The 17696-nt window shown below is 43.2% G+C and overlaps 1 protein-coding gene across 1 annotated transcript in view; it reads left to right on the top strand.

Moving 5' to 3' along the window:
• ANTXR1 (ANTXR cell adhesion molecule 1) overlaps positions 1–17696 on the top strand; it is a 179000-nt gene that overhangs the window by 34543 nt on the left and 126761 nt on the right. The window contains exons 9-10 of the mRNA XM_084615065.1: positions 6669–6729; positions 12682–12780. Of these exons, the coding sequence (XP_084471191.1) occupies positions 6669–6729; positions 12682–12780 (160 nt within the window). The remainder of the gene's footprint in view (positions 1–6668; positions 6730–12681; positions 12781–17696) is intronic.

The raw sequence follows: 17696 nt of genomic DNA on the forward strand, positions 1-17696 counted from the left end.
ATTCTCTGGGGATGACAGTCTATATATTGTGAAGCAGAGGCAAACACATGCATACACCTGCCTTTGTCCTCCCCGGAGGCAGCCTGCAGGAGCCATGCATGGGAGTTCATGCAGCCCGGAGGCTGTGGTAGGATCTGTGAAGAGGTCTCTGCTACTGCCCAGTGAAGGTTATTGGAGAAGATGATCGACCTGTCTCCTGCATTGCTCCCCAGTGCACAGCCCAGCTATTCAGGCTGCGCTTTGGGATCTGTTTGATATATGCTGCAAATTCAGAGAGACACTATTTATTACCAACAGGAGAGTGGGTTTGTGTGTGGGGGGAAAAAGAGGAGGGAGAAAACCTGGATTTGTGCTGGAAATGGCCCAACCTGATTATCATAGACATTGTAAGGAGAGTGATCACTTCAGATAAGCTATTACCAGCCGGAGAGTGGGCTGGGGGGAGAGAAAACCTTTTGTGGTGGTAAACACCCATTTTTTCATGGTTTGTATGTATAAGAACATCTTCTGTATTTTACACAGTATGCATCCGATGAAGTGAGCTGTAGCTCACGAAAGCTCATGCTCAAATAAATTGGTTAGTCTCTAAGGTGCCACAAGTCCTCCTTTTCTTTTTGCAAATACAGACTAACACGGCTTCTACTCTGAAACCTGTATTTAGGTACATGTAGTGCTTCAGAGTAGATACTCGCTACAGCAACAGGAGAGGTTCTCCCGTCCCTGTAGTTAATCCACTTCCCTGACAGGTGGTAGGTAGGCTATGGAAGAATTCTTCCGTTGACCTAGAGTTGTCTACACAGGGGGTTAGGTCAGCTTAAGTACATCTCTCAGGGGTGTCGATTTTTCACGCCCCCGAGAGATGTAGCTATGCTGGTGTAAGCTTCCAGCGTAGACCAGCCCTCAGTATAAGCTCCGGGCAAGTCTGCACTGCAAAATTAAGTCGACCTAAGTTACGTCCACGTCCAGCCACCTCAGGAATTAAATCGCTTTTGCGTGTCCACACTATGCTCCATGTGTCGGTGGTATGCGTCCCCACCAGGAGCACTTGCACTGATTAACTGTCAGTGTAGGGCATTGTGGGACAGCTTCTGAAAAGCAGGAACAGTTAATGTAAGCAACGCAATGTCGACACTGACACGGTGTCAACCTAACTACATCGGCCTTAGCACTACGCCTCTCACGGAGGGCAAGTCACACTGGAGGGAGCTACATTTTCATGTAGATGCTTACAGAGATAGGTCTACATAAGCTGCCTTACATCGACTTAACTCTGGAATGTAGAACAGGGTTCAGCCATGAGACCTATCCTCACTTGCTAGTGAAGTCAAAGGGAGCCAAAGGTGCTCAGCAGCTTGCAGGATTGGGCTTGTACAGGCATCTCTCAAATTAGGATGAAATATTGTTATTTAGAGAACTAATTGCTTTCTCACTCCTATTGTTAGACAATCACTGATAAAACTACAACTGGAAAAGCCCGTGTAATGGGGAATTTGAGCTTTTTCAGGAGTAAGGAAAATAAGGCAGACATCTGATCCCTACAAGCGGGACAACAATTCAGAGGAACAAAGTATTTTATAGCTTTTTTTTGTTACTGTGGTTTCCATGGGAATTTCTGCAGATCATAACTTGTCAATTTAAAGCAAACGGAGCAAGACCTACAGTGAAAACTTGAAGCTCAAATTCATCTACTGCTCAGGACTTCTTTGTCTGGTATGAGGAGTGCTCCAGGCTGTGAAATATAGAACATCATGAAATAGGATATGATACCTGTGTCATCTCCCTTATAGCCTGTAACCTAAACAGTTTAGTAACACAGCTATGATTCAGAAGCAGGAATGCTCCCAGGTCTTTGCCGTTTGCTGCAGCTGAAAACTCATTTCAGACATGGAAAAGATTGTATCTCAAAAACCAAAAATGAAAACAAGATACTAACCATACATGACTGTACAAATTCTGTATGTGAGGTTAAGAAGGCAGCTGTAAAAAAAGGAACTAGAGACAGAATTATATTAGACTTCTTTCAATCTTTCATTGTATCTAGAAGAGCATCCAATCATCTATATTCCTATTGATTGGTACCCTTGCATAATTTATCTCTCCTCTTTAACTTAACACCCTGCTTGTTCATTACATTTCACCTTTATGCCCATATAGGATTTACTGGTCTCTACTGCATTCCTAATCTCTCTTCATATCTCCGCTCTTAAATTTGTTCTGTCAGTGTTGCATATACATTTGCCATAGAAAGTTTTAAGACGGAAAATTAAACTCTCCAAGTGCTATATGTTACACAGATATCTGAGCTCCGAAAGTAAAAAGGATATACCAAAAGGACAAATCTTATCCCAGAATCCACTGAGTTCAGTGAGAATCTTGCATGTGCATCCGAAAAGCCAAATTATTTGTCCTTTGCCAAATCTAAGATGCACCATTGTCTTTTCTTGAGATCATCATGTGCTTTTATGGCCAGCTTTTCAAATGGGCCTCTCAAACTATACGTGCAAATGTTTCTTGTACATGTGTCCACCAACATGTACAAGTCAGATGAGCATGCACACATAAGGATAGTGAGAGACAGTTACCTAGTTTGCAACACACATGTTCTGAACTTGTAAAATTTAGGATGTGCATAATTTAGAATCCAGTTTGAAAATTTGGACCACGTGTGTACATTGTGCATTATGACATGTTGAATGTTTAAAATTGCTTTTCAGCATGATGTGTGGTCACATCTGACACTTCTTCCCTCTTCCCCCAAATCATCTCTGAAGCATGTTGTTTTTTGATGTACCGAATGCTAGCGATGCTGGAAAGGAAGTATTGTGTAAATAGAATTAAATTGCTGTTTTGTAATTGGCAACAGACTTTGTTTTTCAATGATTCACCAAAACTTGGGTAATCAGTACCTAGACTCAGACTACAGGTCATTCACACTAACAGACATATGCACTAGCCCTCCTCTAAACTTCCACATCCTGTTTGCTCATTAAAAAGCCTAAATTCAATAAAACCCCCGTTAATAGAAAATGTCCTCCAGCTGCTGTGCCAAAGAAGCCTAGGTATAAACTGGTGGGCCAGCTCACCAGCCAGTGCATCAAATAAAGCTCCCAACAGCATCTGAGTTTCGGTCCCTTTCTTCAGGGATGGGTTTATTCCTCAAAACAAAACAGTCCAACGCAAGTCAACCAGTTCCTTTTCCCCTGACCCAGGGTCTCCTACAGATCTCCCTCCCAGCTGAGCTGTTTGTTGGCCTTGATCTAAGGACCAGGTGACCTACAGGCTATCACCTGATCCCTGGCCTCAGACCCCTCACCCGGGAGGCTGTGGGTTAGTCACAGGTAGGGCTAAGCCCACCTCTCTTAAAGGGCCATTCTACCCTGTGGTATGAGCAAGCCATGAAAAATACTTAAATATCAATCTACTGTGAGAACACATTATACAATATTTATATTTTCAAAGTTCTTTACAAACATTAACTAACTAACCCCTGTGAGATAGGGACATGCTTATTATCCCCCTGGAATACATGGGGAAACTGAGGTAGTTGAGGCTAAGATTCCTTATTCAGGAGAGCACTTAAGCATGTGTTTATCTCCAATCACATGCCATTGAAGTCAATGGGATGTAAACACTTTTTTTTTCCCCTGAGGAGGAATGGACTTAAGCATGGGCTTCCCTAAACTGGGGTCCCGGCAACGCACCCAAAGGCCACAGAGCAAGACATTACTGAATGAGCCAGGACTGGAGTGATGGGGTTCGCCACTCAAACACGAGGCTAGATTTGTCATGACTAGGATTCAGCACTAGGTCAGTTGTACTGAGCACACTGTAGGAGTGATTTATACTAGGTCCTCTGCCTGGCAACTGACTGAACGCTGTCCCGCACTATTTCATTGGCTTGCTTGAGCCAGGTTACCTAATCCCTCCAGCAGTGTACATGCAATCCAAGCAAGAGCCTTCCACCACCCTGGAAGGCAGGAAAGCAGCAGACCTCATGAAGTCTACTAGGGCATATCTTACCTATATGTGAAGTCCTTTGATACTATTGCTTCTCATAATGATGAAAGGTGGGGTCTGTTGAAATGATTACTTAATGCTACTGGGACTTCATTGTGTTTATTAATGATGTGAGGGTACTTAGAGTTATGGATCCTTTTTTTATTATTATTTTAAAATCTAAATAAATGCAAACAAATATTATCATAGGTATTCTATTAAGCCCTAAAGGCCAGCTCAGAGGTGGAAAAAATATTAATTTTTTTGTATTACAGAGTACAAAATAATACAGAAATAAGGCTGGTTTCAAAAGAAAGTAATTTTATTGTTTTTAATTTGAATTTTGTTGCAAAAGTGTTTATCAAGTTATAAGGTTTGCTGCCCTCCCCTTCCTTTTTCACCTTTTCCCTTTGTCCTCCATGTTTCCATTTTACTGCTGAAAAGGAGGTGCAGGGAAAGGAAAAATTGAAAACCAAAAGATTTTTGGTTTGGGGTTCCGTTGAAAAGAGGTAAAACTTTAAGAAGAATAGACAAAAGTGTGTGAAAAGTTTCCATTTTTGAAACAGAGCCATTTGTCAATGAAAAGAATATTTTTTCCTTGGAAAAATGTCAACTAGCTGTATTATGTTGACTAGTACCTCCCCTGCATGAATGGTCAGTGGGGCCACTTGTGGAGTAAGCTGGTACCAGAATCTGGTTTTAGGAATGGCTAGACAGCACCTGGGTGGTATCTGGCAGGTGGCATATTACAACACCTACCCACCTCTAATCTTCAGTATTCATCTTTCTTTGATTCTGCTTTCAGAGCCTTTTTTTGCTTGTTGATTGTGCTCTCGACTGTATAACTGCTGCTTCTCTCTCTTTCTCGATTTGTTTCTCCCTTGCAGTTCTATCTGACTGGCCTTGTTGTTCCTCCAAAGCTTCTCCTTTTTCCCATGCACTGTCAATCTATCAGCAGCTCAGAAGGACCTGGTTCTCTTCGGTCCCTGGTATCCCAGAAGACTTTGGCATCACTGCTTCTGAGTCACTAATAAGCCCTTCCCAAAAAAAAAAACCAACCAATCTCAAACAAACCCATAACTATATCTGCACCTTTTGCAAGCAGATATTTCTGACGCATAGAACCTTAATTACAGTGAAATCCTGGATTGTCTATTATCTTAATGTAATTTATCGTATTAGCTGTAGTTTGTTTCTTACAGATGTTTCAGTTTAAGGTTGGGAAAACAATTTTGCTGCTGGATAGAGTTGTGGTGCTTGGCCAACATAATCTGGCCTCTCAGAGCTGGCTAAAATTTGATCAGCTTATGTGCTGCCTCTCTGATGTCCCATCCCAGAATGGGACTGAGCAGTCACAATTCCTTGTTCAGGCCCCCGAATCCTGCAAAGACTTACACATGTGATTGTGGAACTACTCGCAGTGCGTAGAGCGAAGCATGTGTATCAGGCTATGCAGCATCAGGGCTGTCATTGGCAACAAACAGCTGGATCAATTCTAACCCGGTATTTGAAAAGTAATACTCCCAACTGAGTGAATGGCTGGCAATATGCGCAGCCCAACGTTCCAAAGGTATCCGTAGCTTGAAACTGAACCTGTGGCCTTAGGGGGTATGTCTACACTGCAGTTAAAAACTCACAGCTGGGCCATGCCGGTTGACTTAGGCTCCCGGGGCTGTTTAATTGCAGTATAGACGTTTGGGCTTGAGGTGGAGCCCAGGCTCTAGGTCCCTGCAAGGTGGAAGGGTCCCAGCATTTGGCCTGCAGCCCAAGCCCCAACAGCTACATTACATAAACAGCCCCACGAACCACCGTCAGTGGTCTAAGGATGTCTAATTGCAGTGCAGACATACCCAGAGACTGTTTACATTCAAACTTGTATCGGTTTAGTTAAACTGGTGCAAACCTGTGTAGACACACTTATTTCAGTTTAGCTTAAAACCGTTTCTAATTGAAATAAGAGCACCCACAGGCACATTGGTTTAAAAACAGTTCTTAAGTTAAATTGGTTCAAATCTGCATGTGGACAAGCTGTTAGACATAGGGTATGTCTACACTACATCTGTGACAACGGCGCAGCTACGGTGCTGCAGCTGTGCCGCTGTCGTGCAGTCACGTCTTGCACGGACGGAAGGGGTTTTCCCGTTAATGTAGTCAATCCACTTCTCTGAGAGGTGGTAGTTAGGTTGACGGAAGAATTCTGCCATCCACCTATCCACCTCTACATAGGGGGTTATGTTGGCTCAGGGTGCAACATTTTTCACAGCTCAGAGCAACATAGCTAGGTCGAGCTAATTTTAAGAGAAGTTCAGGCCTTAGACTGTAGGCGTAGGGGGCTAGATTCTCATTTTCACCATTCTGGCAGTGTAAATGGATGTCGTTTTCAGTGTGAAGGGGCATTAACGTACATGAGAACAAAGGCCCTTGGGGTCAAGAGTTATGCCTTAACGTAAATTAAAAGTTAGATCAATAAAGCTATGTCACTCAGGGGCGTGAAAAATTGCACACCCTTAGCATTGTAGCTATGCAGGCCTACCCCCTGGTGTAGACATGGCTAGGTTGACAGAAGAATGCTTCCATTGACCTGGCTACTGTTGCTCAAGGAGGTAAAGTTGCTACATAAAATATCCTCCAAGATATTTTATCACATTTCTTCTTTCTTTCTTGGCTTCTAGATTTTGAAGAAATCATGCATAGAGATTCTTGCAGCGGAGCCTTCCAGTATATGTGCAGGAGGTAAGTTTAAACCAGCCCTCCGTGTTTACCAGTGCAACTGTCTCTGTCCACCCATCCCTGATCCCTAAGGAGCCCAGAACAATTGAGTTAACTGGACTTAATTTCTAAAATATTTTGCTACTTTTGTGAAATTTCACAAAACGAGATTTTTTTTTTACTCAAAATTAAGGAAATTAAAAACAACCAAGCTCAGTTCTGAAAACTAATCTTTTTTTAATCTAAACTATGACCTTAACTTTGATCTAAACAATGACAACTCAAAGCAGCCCATTTTTCATCAAACAGTGCTAACCTTTATGCAAAAATGCTGTGAAATTTCAAAGCCAGACTGCAAAATCAGATCATCTTTGTGAGGAGACAGATTTGGAGGTTTTCAGACTTCATTGTGAATATTTCTTACACTCTGCTTTACTATAAACAGTACACGCTGGCAAGCAGCAAACCCCTCTAGGTTAGCCTCGCTTCATATATTGTCAGAGTATAAATCAAGAGTGGGATTTTTTCCAAAGCACTCAGTTAGTCTCACCCTGCTCCCATTACAGTGAATGTGAAAACTCCCTAGCAGAGGTGGGTCTTGAACAAAAGGTGACACAAAAATTTTCTGGAACCCCTGAGAATGATTTTAAGTGGCCAGTTAAGACACCATACGCTTGACTGACATTGAATTGTGCTGATCCCTTTTCCAGTGCTCACTCTAATACAGTTATACCATTTACTTTGAGGACTAAAAGTCCCTGGGAAGTATTTCTGTGTTCAGCAAAATCCAACCCCAATCTGTACAAACTTGTATTCAGCTGTGACACTCTGAGTAAGTTTCCCAAACCTGAAGAACCATAAACTCAAAAGTTTGTCTCTCTCACCAACAGAAGTTGCTCCAGTAAAAGTTATTACCTTGCTGCCTTGTCTCTTGAATATTATGGGACCAACATGGCTACAACTGCACTGCATATAAAATCCAACCCCCTCAGACTGGAGCTTGAGAGATGCTCTCAGCATCGTCCAGCTACTCTCCATATGATTCCAGATCCAGCTTCTTCCCATGAATTTTGTTAATTTTGCAGAGTGGATCCCAATTGTTTAATGAAGAACAGTCCTTTAGATAGAGGGGCCAGGACCAAAGCCAAAATGTGCAGAGCAACACAACGATTCAATGGTGAACTCTGCCAAAAAAAAATTCCATTTCATAATTTTGAAAGCCAGTTGTAATTAGTTCTTTGTGTTTTCAGTTCAGAAGCATCTGTTCGATTCATCTTTCTTGAGTTTCCCACTATTGGAGTGACTGTGCATCTGCATTGCTAGCAATGAATTGATGATAAGTTGAATTTAATAAAGAAATGATTGTGTTTTAATTGCAAAGTCAAGGTCCTGAAAAGAAAATGCCCATAACTTTCACATTCAGTTATCCTTACTGTCATTTTTGGTTTTAGTTAATGCTGAGACTTAGTTGATCTGAGTGAGTTTGTCCAAGGCTTATTATTTGCTCCCCCCCTCTTCTGTCCATTTAAAGCATTCTTGCTGAAAATCTGGACTGCATCAGTAATGACCTCTTGCATTTACAGAGACGCATTCACCCAAAAGGACTACAGAGCAATTTTAAAAATGCTATTCAAATGATATACAGGAAACTCTCTATTCACCACTGAAATGCAATTGAATCTGGGCTGAACACAACAGGAACCTTGACCGAGCATAGTAACAGTGTATAAAAGTTTTGGGAAAGAAGTGAAGAAGAGTACTAGGTCTCACTTTCTATTCCATTTATACATAGTTTATGAAGGGTTAGTAAATACTTAACAGATGATTTATTAACTGGTTCATCAATTGCAATAGATTGTTATAGAGTTCATTAGTTACTTATATTCATGGCTTATAATCTGCAACACCTTTTATGTGCTTAGAATGATCTACAGCACTACATCTATAAATCATGTCACTAACATGCTTGTAACATCTATTAGCCACAGGGAAACCATTTACAAATGGAGCAGCCTTAATGTGACTGAATACTGTATCCAACTGAAACAGCAGAGGGAAAATATAGGAAGACATTATGTAATGACTCAAGTTAGAAATTGTCCAGGATGCCACAGAGGGAGTGATGTTAACCCTGAAAACTGCCAAGGGACTTTTTACTGAGCACGGTTACTCATCCAAGACCGCAGTGTTATGCCTCTTAACACATGCTGGGTACCAATTCAATAATAACACAATGTGCCAGCAATGCTAATTTGAGCAACAAGTCATTACTGCTTGGTGAGTGAAATGGGGCCCAAATCCTAAAGTCTGGGTTCAGACAAAACCTGTATTGAGTTCAAAGTGAAGTGGGAGTTTTCCCCGGAGTGAGGATTTCAAGCTTAAGCTCACAGCTAGTAAAAATGCAAAGAGTTAGATAAATCTTAATTGAGTTAGTTTCTCTGAGAATTACAAAGGGACGAATTATGGCAGCTATAGCTCACAGTCTGTGTGAGAGAGGGCACTCTTCCCCTACTGTGCTTATGAAGAGCGTGGCCGTAATTTGGCTGCAGGCCTGGGGAATGCAAGGTGGGGGCCCAGAAAGGGTCTAGACTAGATCAGGCCGTGATCCCCACACCCTGTACGTATTAGAATGGCATCACTGTGTGCAGGGCTGGCTACACCTTCCTGTCCTCTCTCTGGTACCCTGGAGGATTATGATTTAGGATATGTCGACGCTGCCCTCAGGAGACACACCCGAGGTAGTTAGATGAAAGCTCGCTCACGTAACAATAGCAGTGATGCTGTGGCAGCATGGACGGCTGTAAGGACTAGCCCCGCCTGCCTGGGAACATATTCCAGAGCCTCTGCCCATGCTGCCTTGGCTTCACTGCTCTTGTTACTTGAGCTAGTTTTAATCTAGTTACCAAAGCTAGCTCGGGTATGTCTACATGTGCTGTAGTCACATCTCTGATGATGGGGCAGACATTACCCTTAGGCTGGCACACTGGCTCCAAACACTGCGGTTTGAGTGCTGTACCTTGTGGTGTTCAGTGATCATGCAGCACTTAAAGTGCTTGCAAGAGCTCTGCTTTATTCTGTGTCCGCTTCCAACAGGCTGTGCCTAACAAGAGCTTCACAGTGTCACTCCCAGACATTCAGTCTGGGAAACCCAGCCCTTAAAGGCACAGTCCCCAATACCACACACCTCACTCCCACCCTAGGCTCGGTCAGTTAGCAGCAGTGACGCCCCATTCTGAAAAAAGAAAAGGAGGACTTGTGGCACCTTAGAGACTAATCAATTTATTTGAGCATAAGCTTTCGTGAGCTACAGCTCACTTCATCGGATGCATACTGTGGAAAGTATAGAAGATCTTTTTATACACACAAAGCATGAAAAAATGGGTGTTTACCACTACAAGAGGTTTTCTCTCCCCCCACCCCACTTTTCTGCTGGTAATAGCTTATCTAAAGTGATCACTCTCCTTACAATGTGTATGATAATCAAGTTGGGCCATGTTAGTCGCTAAGGTGCCACAAGTACTCCTTTCCTTTTTGTGAATACAGACTAACACGGATGTTACTCTGAAACCATTCTGAAAAGTTAGTCTCCATACTTGTTTGGTTTTGCATAAATATAGAAATGTGATAGTCATCACTGGGCCTGTTAATTACAGTTCCAGACTGGATACATTATCACAAAGGTTTTTGTACTCTACTGTACTTGGAATCCCATCCCATACGATTTCCATAATTGCTCCTAAGGATTTTACATCCCCCACCCTCCAGAGCTCAGCACTGCTCCCCCTGTTCTTCTTGAATGATCTTGGACAATACAAAATGGGATTAAAAGGCAGCCTGCTTGGATAGATGTGCTGGGATTGTTTGCAGCTGACCCCTTACTGGCTATAAGAAAATGAGACCTGGAACAGAGCCCAGATTCCAGAGCGAATATGCTATTCTGACAGCTACAGTGCAGGAGTCCCTCAGGGTAATTAGATAAGATGGACCTATGTCAGCAGGTGAGCATCTCCCTCTGATGTAGCGCTGTCCACTCTGGTGCTTTTGTCAGTGAATCTTATCTTGGTCAGGGGGTTGTTTTTTCACACCTCTGACCAACAAAAGTTTTGCCAACAAAAATGCTAGTGTAGATAAAGCCGGATGCATGGTGAGACTGATTTACAAGTGCCAGGTTTCAGAGTAACAGCCGTGTTAGTCTGTATTCACAAAAAAGAAAAGGAGTACTTGTGGCACCTTAGAGACTAACCAATTTATTTGAGCATGAGCTTTCGTGAGCTGCAGCTCACTTCATCGGATGCATACTGTGGAAACTGCAGAAGACATTATATACACAGAGACCATGAAATAATACCTCCTCCCACCCCACTCTCCTGCTGGTAATAGCTTATCTAAAGTGATCATCAAGTTGGGCCATTTCCAGCACAAATCCAGGTTTTCTCAAACTCACTCTCCTGCTGGTAATAGCTCATCCAAACTGACCACTCTCCTTACAATGTGCATGATAATCAAGGTGGGCCATTTCCAGCATAAATCCAAGTTTAACCAGAACATCGGGGGAGGTGGGGGGTAGAAAAAGACAAGGGGAAATAGGCTACCTTGCATAATGACTTAGCCACTCCCAGTCTCTATTTAAGCCTAAATTAATAGTATCCAATTTGCAAATGAATTCCAATTCAGCAGTTTCTCGCTTTCTCCTCGTTGCTACTGTTGGTTCAGCTCCAGTTGCAGCAACACTGGAAGTAAGATTGTAGCCAGGGATCCAGGAGTCTGCAGGTGCTTTAACCACATTATCCAACCATGCTTGCTCAAAGCAGGTCTCTGCTCACCGTGGGGCTTAAAATGCGGGTGGTGTTTAAAATGTCTAAGCTAGCACTCCTTTTGCAGCTACCCACCAGTAGAGCTGAACAGGTGGTATAATGCAGCAGTAGGAAAAACGTCAGCAAGGCCTTGGGGAGCATTGGGGCTGGGATTGTGACTAGCATGTCCATCCACGTATGCTAGATTTCCCCACCGGTGCAGGACTAGACACAGTCTAGCTAAGCATTTGTGTCCATCTTGCAAGCTAGTACTGTAGCGTGTGGGACAGACGCATGGAGACTGGGACAGTTTTGCAGGTTTCTAGGGAAATGGTCAAAATTTGCCATATGGAAAATTTTCCTTCCTCTGAAAAATATGGTTTCATCAAAACCAAATTTTCCACAGGGAAATGTCAGCTCAGGTGAAAACTTTTGATTTTTCCTGCAGAAGATGTTGAAATGAAAATGTTTGTTTCAAGTCCACTTAAAATGTTTCATTTTAAGTTTTGGGTTTAAAAACCCCCAAATTGTTAAGTTGAAAAATGAAACAAAAAATTTCATTCCATTTTGAACTGTCAATTCAAAATGAAAATCTTTGTTTTTTGAATCAATTTCAAACTTGCCAGGGGAAAACTGAGAACTTTAGACTTAAAAATTTCATACCAAGGCCTGGCATACATTACAGGGTAAGGTTGATGTAGGCTGCCTTGCATTGTCCTGAGTGTGGAAGTGTCTTCACTTAAATCGGACTCCCGATGATGTAAATGCCTCTCTACGCCAGTTTAGTAACACCCCCTCCCCGAGCGACGTAGAGTCATGATTGATGTAGTGAGGTCGACGCAGTGTCAGTGTAGACGCTACATTGGTTACATCGATTGATACTGGCTTTTGGGAGCCGTCCCAAATTGCCCCACACTGCCAGTACAATCGCTGCAAGCACTACGGGTGAGGACATGCACTGCTGACACAAGGAGCAAAGTGGAGACATGCACAAATGGTGTAACTACTGCGGCGGCTATATGCCGACATAAGTTAGGTCGACTTAATTTTGGAGTGTAGACATGGCCCAGGACGTTTCATTAGACGTTTCTTTCAGGAAGAAAATGTATGTTGTCTGACCAGCTCTAACTGGTCTCTGTTATTACTGACATGAGGCAAATAATCCATTTCATCTTTGCTTCAGAGTCGTTCCAAGTCGTGGTGAGAGGGAATGGTTTCCGACACGCCCGGAATGTCGATCGAGTGCTCTGCAGCTTCAGGATCAATGAAACGGTTACTGTCAGTGAGTAGTTTGTTGTTATATCTTCACTAGTGGCTGTTTTCCTCCAAAAGACTTTGACAATTTAGTCCTTTGGGGATTGTCATCCTGAGAGGGAGAGCTCTTGAATGCAGGGTGTTGCAGCTCAGGGCTAGTACCTGTGTTGCAGTGAACTGAAAGAAAGCCACTCCCTGGGCATGGTTTCGTCAGGTATAAATGAGCAGGGAGGTGCACATCAATGAGGGACTAACACTGTTTGGTGGACAGGCCGTGTGAATGCAGAATGCTGTATCCCAAATAAAAACACGTCTAAGTTTTCCTGGCAACCACGGCAGCCTTTGCTGCATCTCGCATGGGTGGAACAGAGCTGGCCCTAAGTGGATTTTATAGCTAATAGCTAAGAACTGCATAAATTGGCTCCAGATGCACTGAATAGTTCAGCACTCTTTTCATTGCTGCTATGTCCAATATGGGCAAAAGACAAGACGGCCTGTTCTATTGGTTTAAAAGTTAAACAGATTATGCCAAGCAGCAAAATTTGAGAGACGCTCATCCTTCCTCCTGGCCCCAGGCCACAATCAGGAAAATGGAAATAGGACCCTTACCCGTCCCTGAGCTCCCATGAAAGATTTGATCCGTTTTTAGGAGTTCCATCAGGAAGAGATGACATTCATGTCACAGGATAAACCCAGTGTTTTGCCTGTATAAGACTTGTGACTGTGAGTATCTGAATGGAGACACTTGAATCGTGGGGGAGTAAAGATATCCTTGTGTATGTATATGCGGGTTCCTGGGTAGATATTGTGGGAAGTGTGTCTAGAGTGGATCTGTTTCTCCTCTTGCTTTTTATTATTTGTATGCTTAGGAGCCCCAGTCATGGAGCAGGACCCCATTGTGCGAGGCACTACACAAACACAGAACAAAAAGACAATCCTGGCCCCAAAGAGTTTACAATCTTAGACCTGCCTTATACCAGTATAACTCCATTGGCCTCAGTGGTTTGACTCTTACTTTACGTGAGTAGAAGAGAGAGTTAGGCCCAATGTGTAACAAGCAGTCAGTGCTTTGGGCTTCACTTGGGTGAAAGGAGCTATTGAGCCTTAAGATATTTTTATGTTCTGACTGCTCTGGTATTCCTGTGAGCCAACTAGGGTTTGAGAACCAAATGACGTAGCTCATCTCTAACACCATAAGGGAGGGGAGAATTCATCTTGCATAATGTGGAACCAATGCAAAAGCTGATAGATTGAGAACAGGGCTTGACCCTTCAAAGAATATAATTTTTTTTTAAAAGAACCCTCTTACAATACATCAAAGTCAAATGGCCGAGCACTGGACTTACTCACTCTTGTTTGGCACAGTTGCATCAAGCTGGACAGCTTTCCTGGCAGCTGAGGTTTCCTGATCCTTGTAATAGCCCAAGTGTTGATGATGGCGCTGAATGGTGTTGAGCTAATTGGCTGATTCAAAGGAAATTAACACCAAGCGCTTGCACGCAGAACTCATCTGAGCACATTGAAGGTCCCACTTCTCCCTTTGGGTGTCTGTGTAATTTGCTAGTTAAAGCCTAAGAGCAGCTTGCCATGGCTGTCTGCCTTGCAAAGAATGGGGGTAAGAGGTCAGGACAGGTATGCTTGCGCATCTGAGACTTAAGGACTGTAACTTGTGTCTGATTCTTCCAATGTTATATTGCTTGGTTGTAAGCAGAATATTTAGTTGGTCATAGGTTAATGGTTTCCAACCTGGATTTATTTTCTCTGAGACAGTAGGAAGGGAAGTAATAGGGCTCAGGTGAGCGCTGTCAGTGGGAAAGCTGGAACAGTGAGGTGGGGAAGGAGAGGCAAGCAAAAGCACTCATGGGAACAGGGTGAGTGGGGCTCCTTGAAGAGGCGGCTGGTCCGCACACAGATATCAACATCAGTTGTACCAACTGGCCAGCGATGGGAGCTGCAGCTGCATACTGGGTGCAACAGGTGAGAGGTGGGTTTCAAGAGGAAGAACTGCAGAGCCAGCTCTCGGATTCTTGCTTTCCTTTATGAGCCCCCAAAATAAAACTGACACTTATCAGAAAATCCTGGACTCTGGATCTAGGCCACATGAAAGCACTGAGCCTTGTCTGGCTTCTACCTCAATGATGGGGCTGAGCCACAAAGTTTCCTGCTCAGATCTGAAGTGCTCCAAAACTCAGGGGAGTTGAGATCAAGGCTTTGGTTTGGGCCCCTCTCTGTTATAAAGTCTCACATAGCTCTGCTCTACAGATGGGAAGGAAATTACTTTTTTTAACCATTCAAATTTAAAGAAAAATGAATCTTTGGTTTCATTTTTTTGCTGACCATTTTCTTAGACTCTTGTTTGGGTTTTTATTAAAAAAAAAAGTCAATATAAAGCCAAAAAAGTCAGGTTTTGGTTGCTGAAAACTGAAAATTATTTTAGTTTTCCGGTTTTTGCTTTCAATGAAAATATGAAAATTTTCTGCAAAACCAGAATTTTCTCTGTGTGAAAATTTCCATTTAGGTAAAAAAATATTGATGGGGAAATTTTGACTTTCTCTTTGCTGTTCCAGGGCCTCATTCCTGAGCATCCTTTGGGCCTGAGAGCCTTTTAGGAGACCCAAGTCTTCACAGCCCTTTGATTTTTAGAAGAATAGTCATGTGAACATGTTCAACAGCATTCTAATTTTGGGAGCACACAAGGGGAGGATTAACAAAGTGTGTGAGGGAGGGGGGGATTAAGGATCGGACTGGCTGTTTTGTAATCAAGAGGCAGTTTTGTAATCTTATTCTTCCCTCTCTTCCCATGGCTGAGAGGACAGAATCCTTGCTGTGTTGCAGATTCTGAACACTTAACAGTGCTGGGTCTGAACCACCACTAGAAATCCAGACCCTGCCCTGAGAATTTGGGGTGTTCATATCCTGTATCCACTTCCAAGTTTTATGGCTTGATCCCGTATGGCTTTAGTCAGTAAGTGTGATGGCCAGAATCAAGAAAATCCAGAATAACAATGGGCAGAAGTGTGTGTGCGTAGGGGGGAGGAGAAAACTTGTAAGTGTCAAAACTGAAAGTCCAGATGCTGTCTGTTTTATATGAGCCATTTCATCTATCCCTAGTTTACAATAGCATTACCAGTTCCACTCCATCTAGCTTCCACAATGGCAGCAGTACAGTGAATTTGCTTTGCTAGTTTCCATAAGAACAAGGAGCAGCTGGGCATTGATTGTGCAGAGCTGTGGGAACGTGGCCCCACTAAGTGACTAATGAGGAAGATTCAGTACATTGAGAGAAGAGTGTTTCCATATATGTTCCTTGCTGCTCTTTTCCCCTGACTAGAGTGACGGTTGAAGGGATTTCAGTTTTGTTTTTTTTAATTTTTTGCCCTGAGTTTGTAAGTTTCTGTTTTGAAACAACCTTCTGCTTCAAGAGCTGGGACTCAGAAGGAGAACCCTGAATCTGCACTACAGGGCAATTGGAAATATGGTCCTTACCTTGATGTTTGGACTTCAATTATTTTTTGAAATATTGAAGATACTTAGCATTTTTCAGCCAAAATGATCAAAACACCTCCTAGAGACAGATAAATTCACTACCCCCATTTTAGAGATGGGGAACCTGAGGCACAGAGGGGGCCGTGACTTGCCCCAAAGGAGTCAGTGGCAAATCTAGGAGAAGAAACTGCTTGTGCTGACTCCCACTCTGATATCCTAGCCAGTGGTCTATGGTGTGTCCCTTTTGAAGTTAGTGTTCAGGTTTTCTGAAACCCTTTTTCCATTCCTAGGAGATATTCCATCTGTCTACCTACATAGCTGTCTCTCTGTGAGCCATACTTGCATGGTTCATATTACTGTAAAGAGCTCATGGGGTGATATTTGTCCTCACAACACCCCTGTAAGGCAGAGCAGTGCTATTATCCCCATTTTGCAGATAGGGAATTGAGGCATGGAGAGACAAAGTGATTTGCCCAAGGTCACCGGCAGAGCTGGGACTAGAACCCAGCTTTCTAGAATCCCAGACTGGCAACCTAACTGCTCGACCATCCTTCTTCTCCCAAGTATCTGTGAAGACTCTTCAATAATTTATCCCCATTTTCCTCTGGAGCAGACTGGAGAATACCGTCAGCACTGTCTCACAACAGCTGTGATATCTATCTCCCGATGATGTTAACTGTGACACACAATCTATATTTTAACCTGCCTCTCCTCTGTAATTGGCTGCCTTGGCCTCGGCTCGCTCTGTGGCCAGGCATTCCAGCAAGCGTCCAAATGTCTTTTATGAAACTGTAATGCTGTCAGTCAGCTTTATGCTATTCAGTGCATTCTGCCCATTGAGAGATAAAATTCTAGCTTGCCAAGAGGAGGAACCAGTTGAAGTGAATGTAACCTCACTCCCAAACACTGTGACCTAGTAGTTAGACGGCTTGAAGAGGATTTCTTCCACCACTTTTGTTTGTTTGCTGTATCTATCTAAATGGGTATTTATAAAAGCATCCATCGTCATAATATCTAAGCAGCTGCCAGAAGGGAATAACCTCTATTATCACAACAACTCAGGGGCCTACACATCTAACATCTCCTTCCAGTGCCCCTGTAATGCGAAGCCAAAGTCCTCTATTACCTAGAGACCTGGTATAGTGACCATAGAAATTGTCCCCTCCCAGCCAATATGCATCAACCCTGATCTGAAGAGAAGTCCCCTGCGGGCAAAGGGCGTAGCTCAGTCTCTCTCAGGTAGTCCTTGGCACCTTGTGCTATTTGCAGCTGATTATTTTGAGGCAGATACTAGGAACTGGGCCGAGATCCGTCAACTAGATTCTCACAGCCCTGGTCTGGATTTGATTTGGTAACCTAGAGATGAAAGGTCGCTCACCCCACTGCCTAGCCAAGGAGAAAAGCTAATACCCCTGAGCCAGCCACCTCCTTGTACTGGAAACTCAACAGATTCTGTCT

The sequence above is a fragment of the Lepidochelys olivacea genome (genome assembly GCF_965140295.1).
Source record: "Lepidochelys olivacea isolate rLepOli2 genome assembly, chromosome: 26".
Lineage (NCBI taxonomy): Eukaryota > Metazoa > Chordata > Testudines > Cheloniidae > Lepidochelys > Lepidochelys olivacea.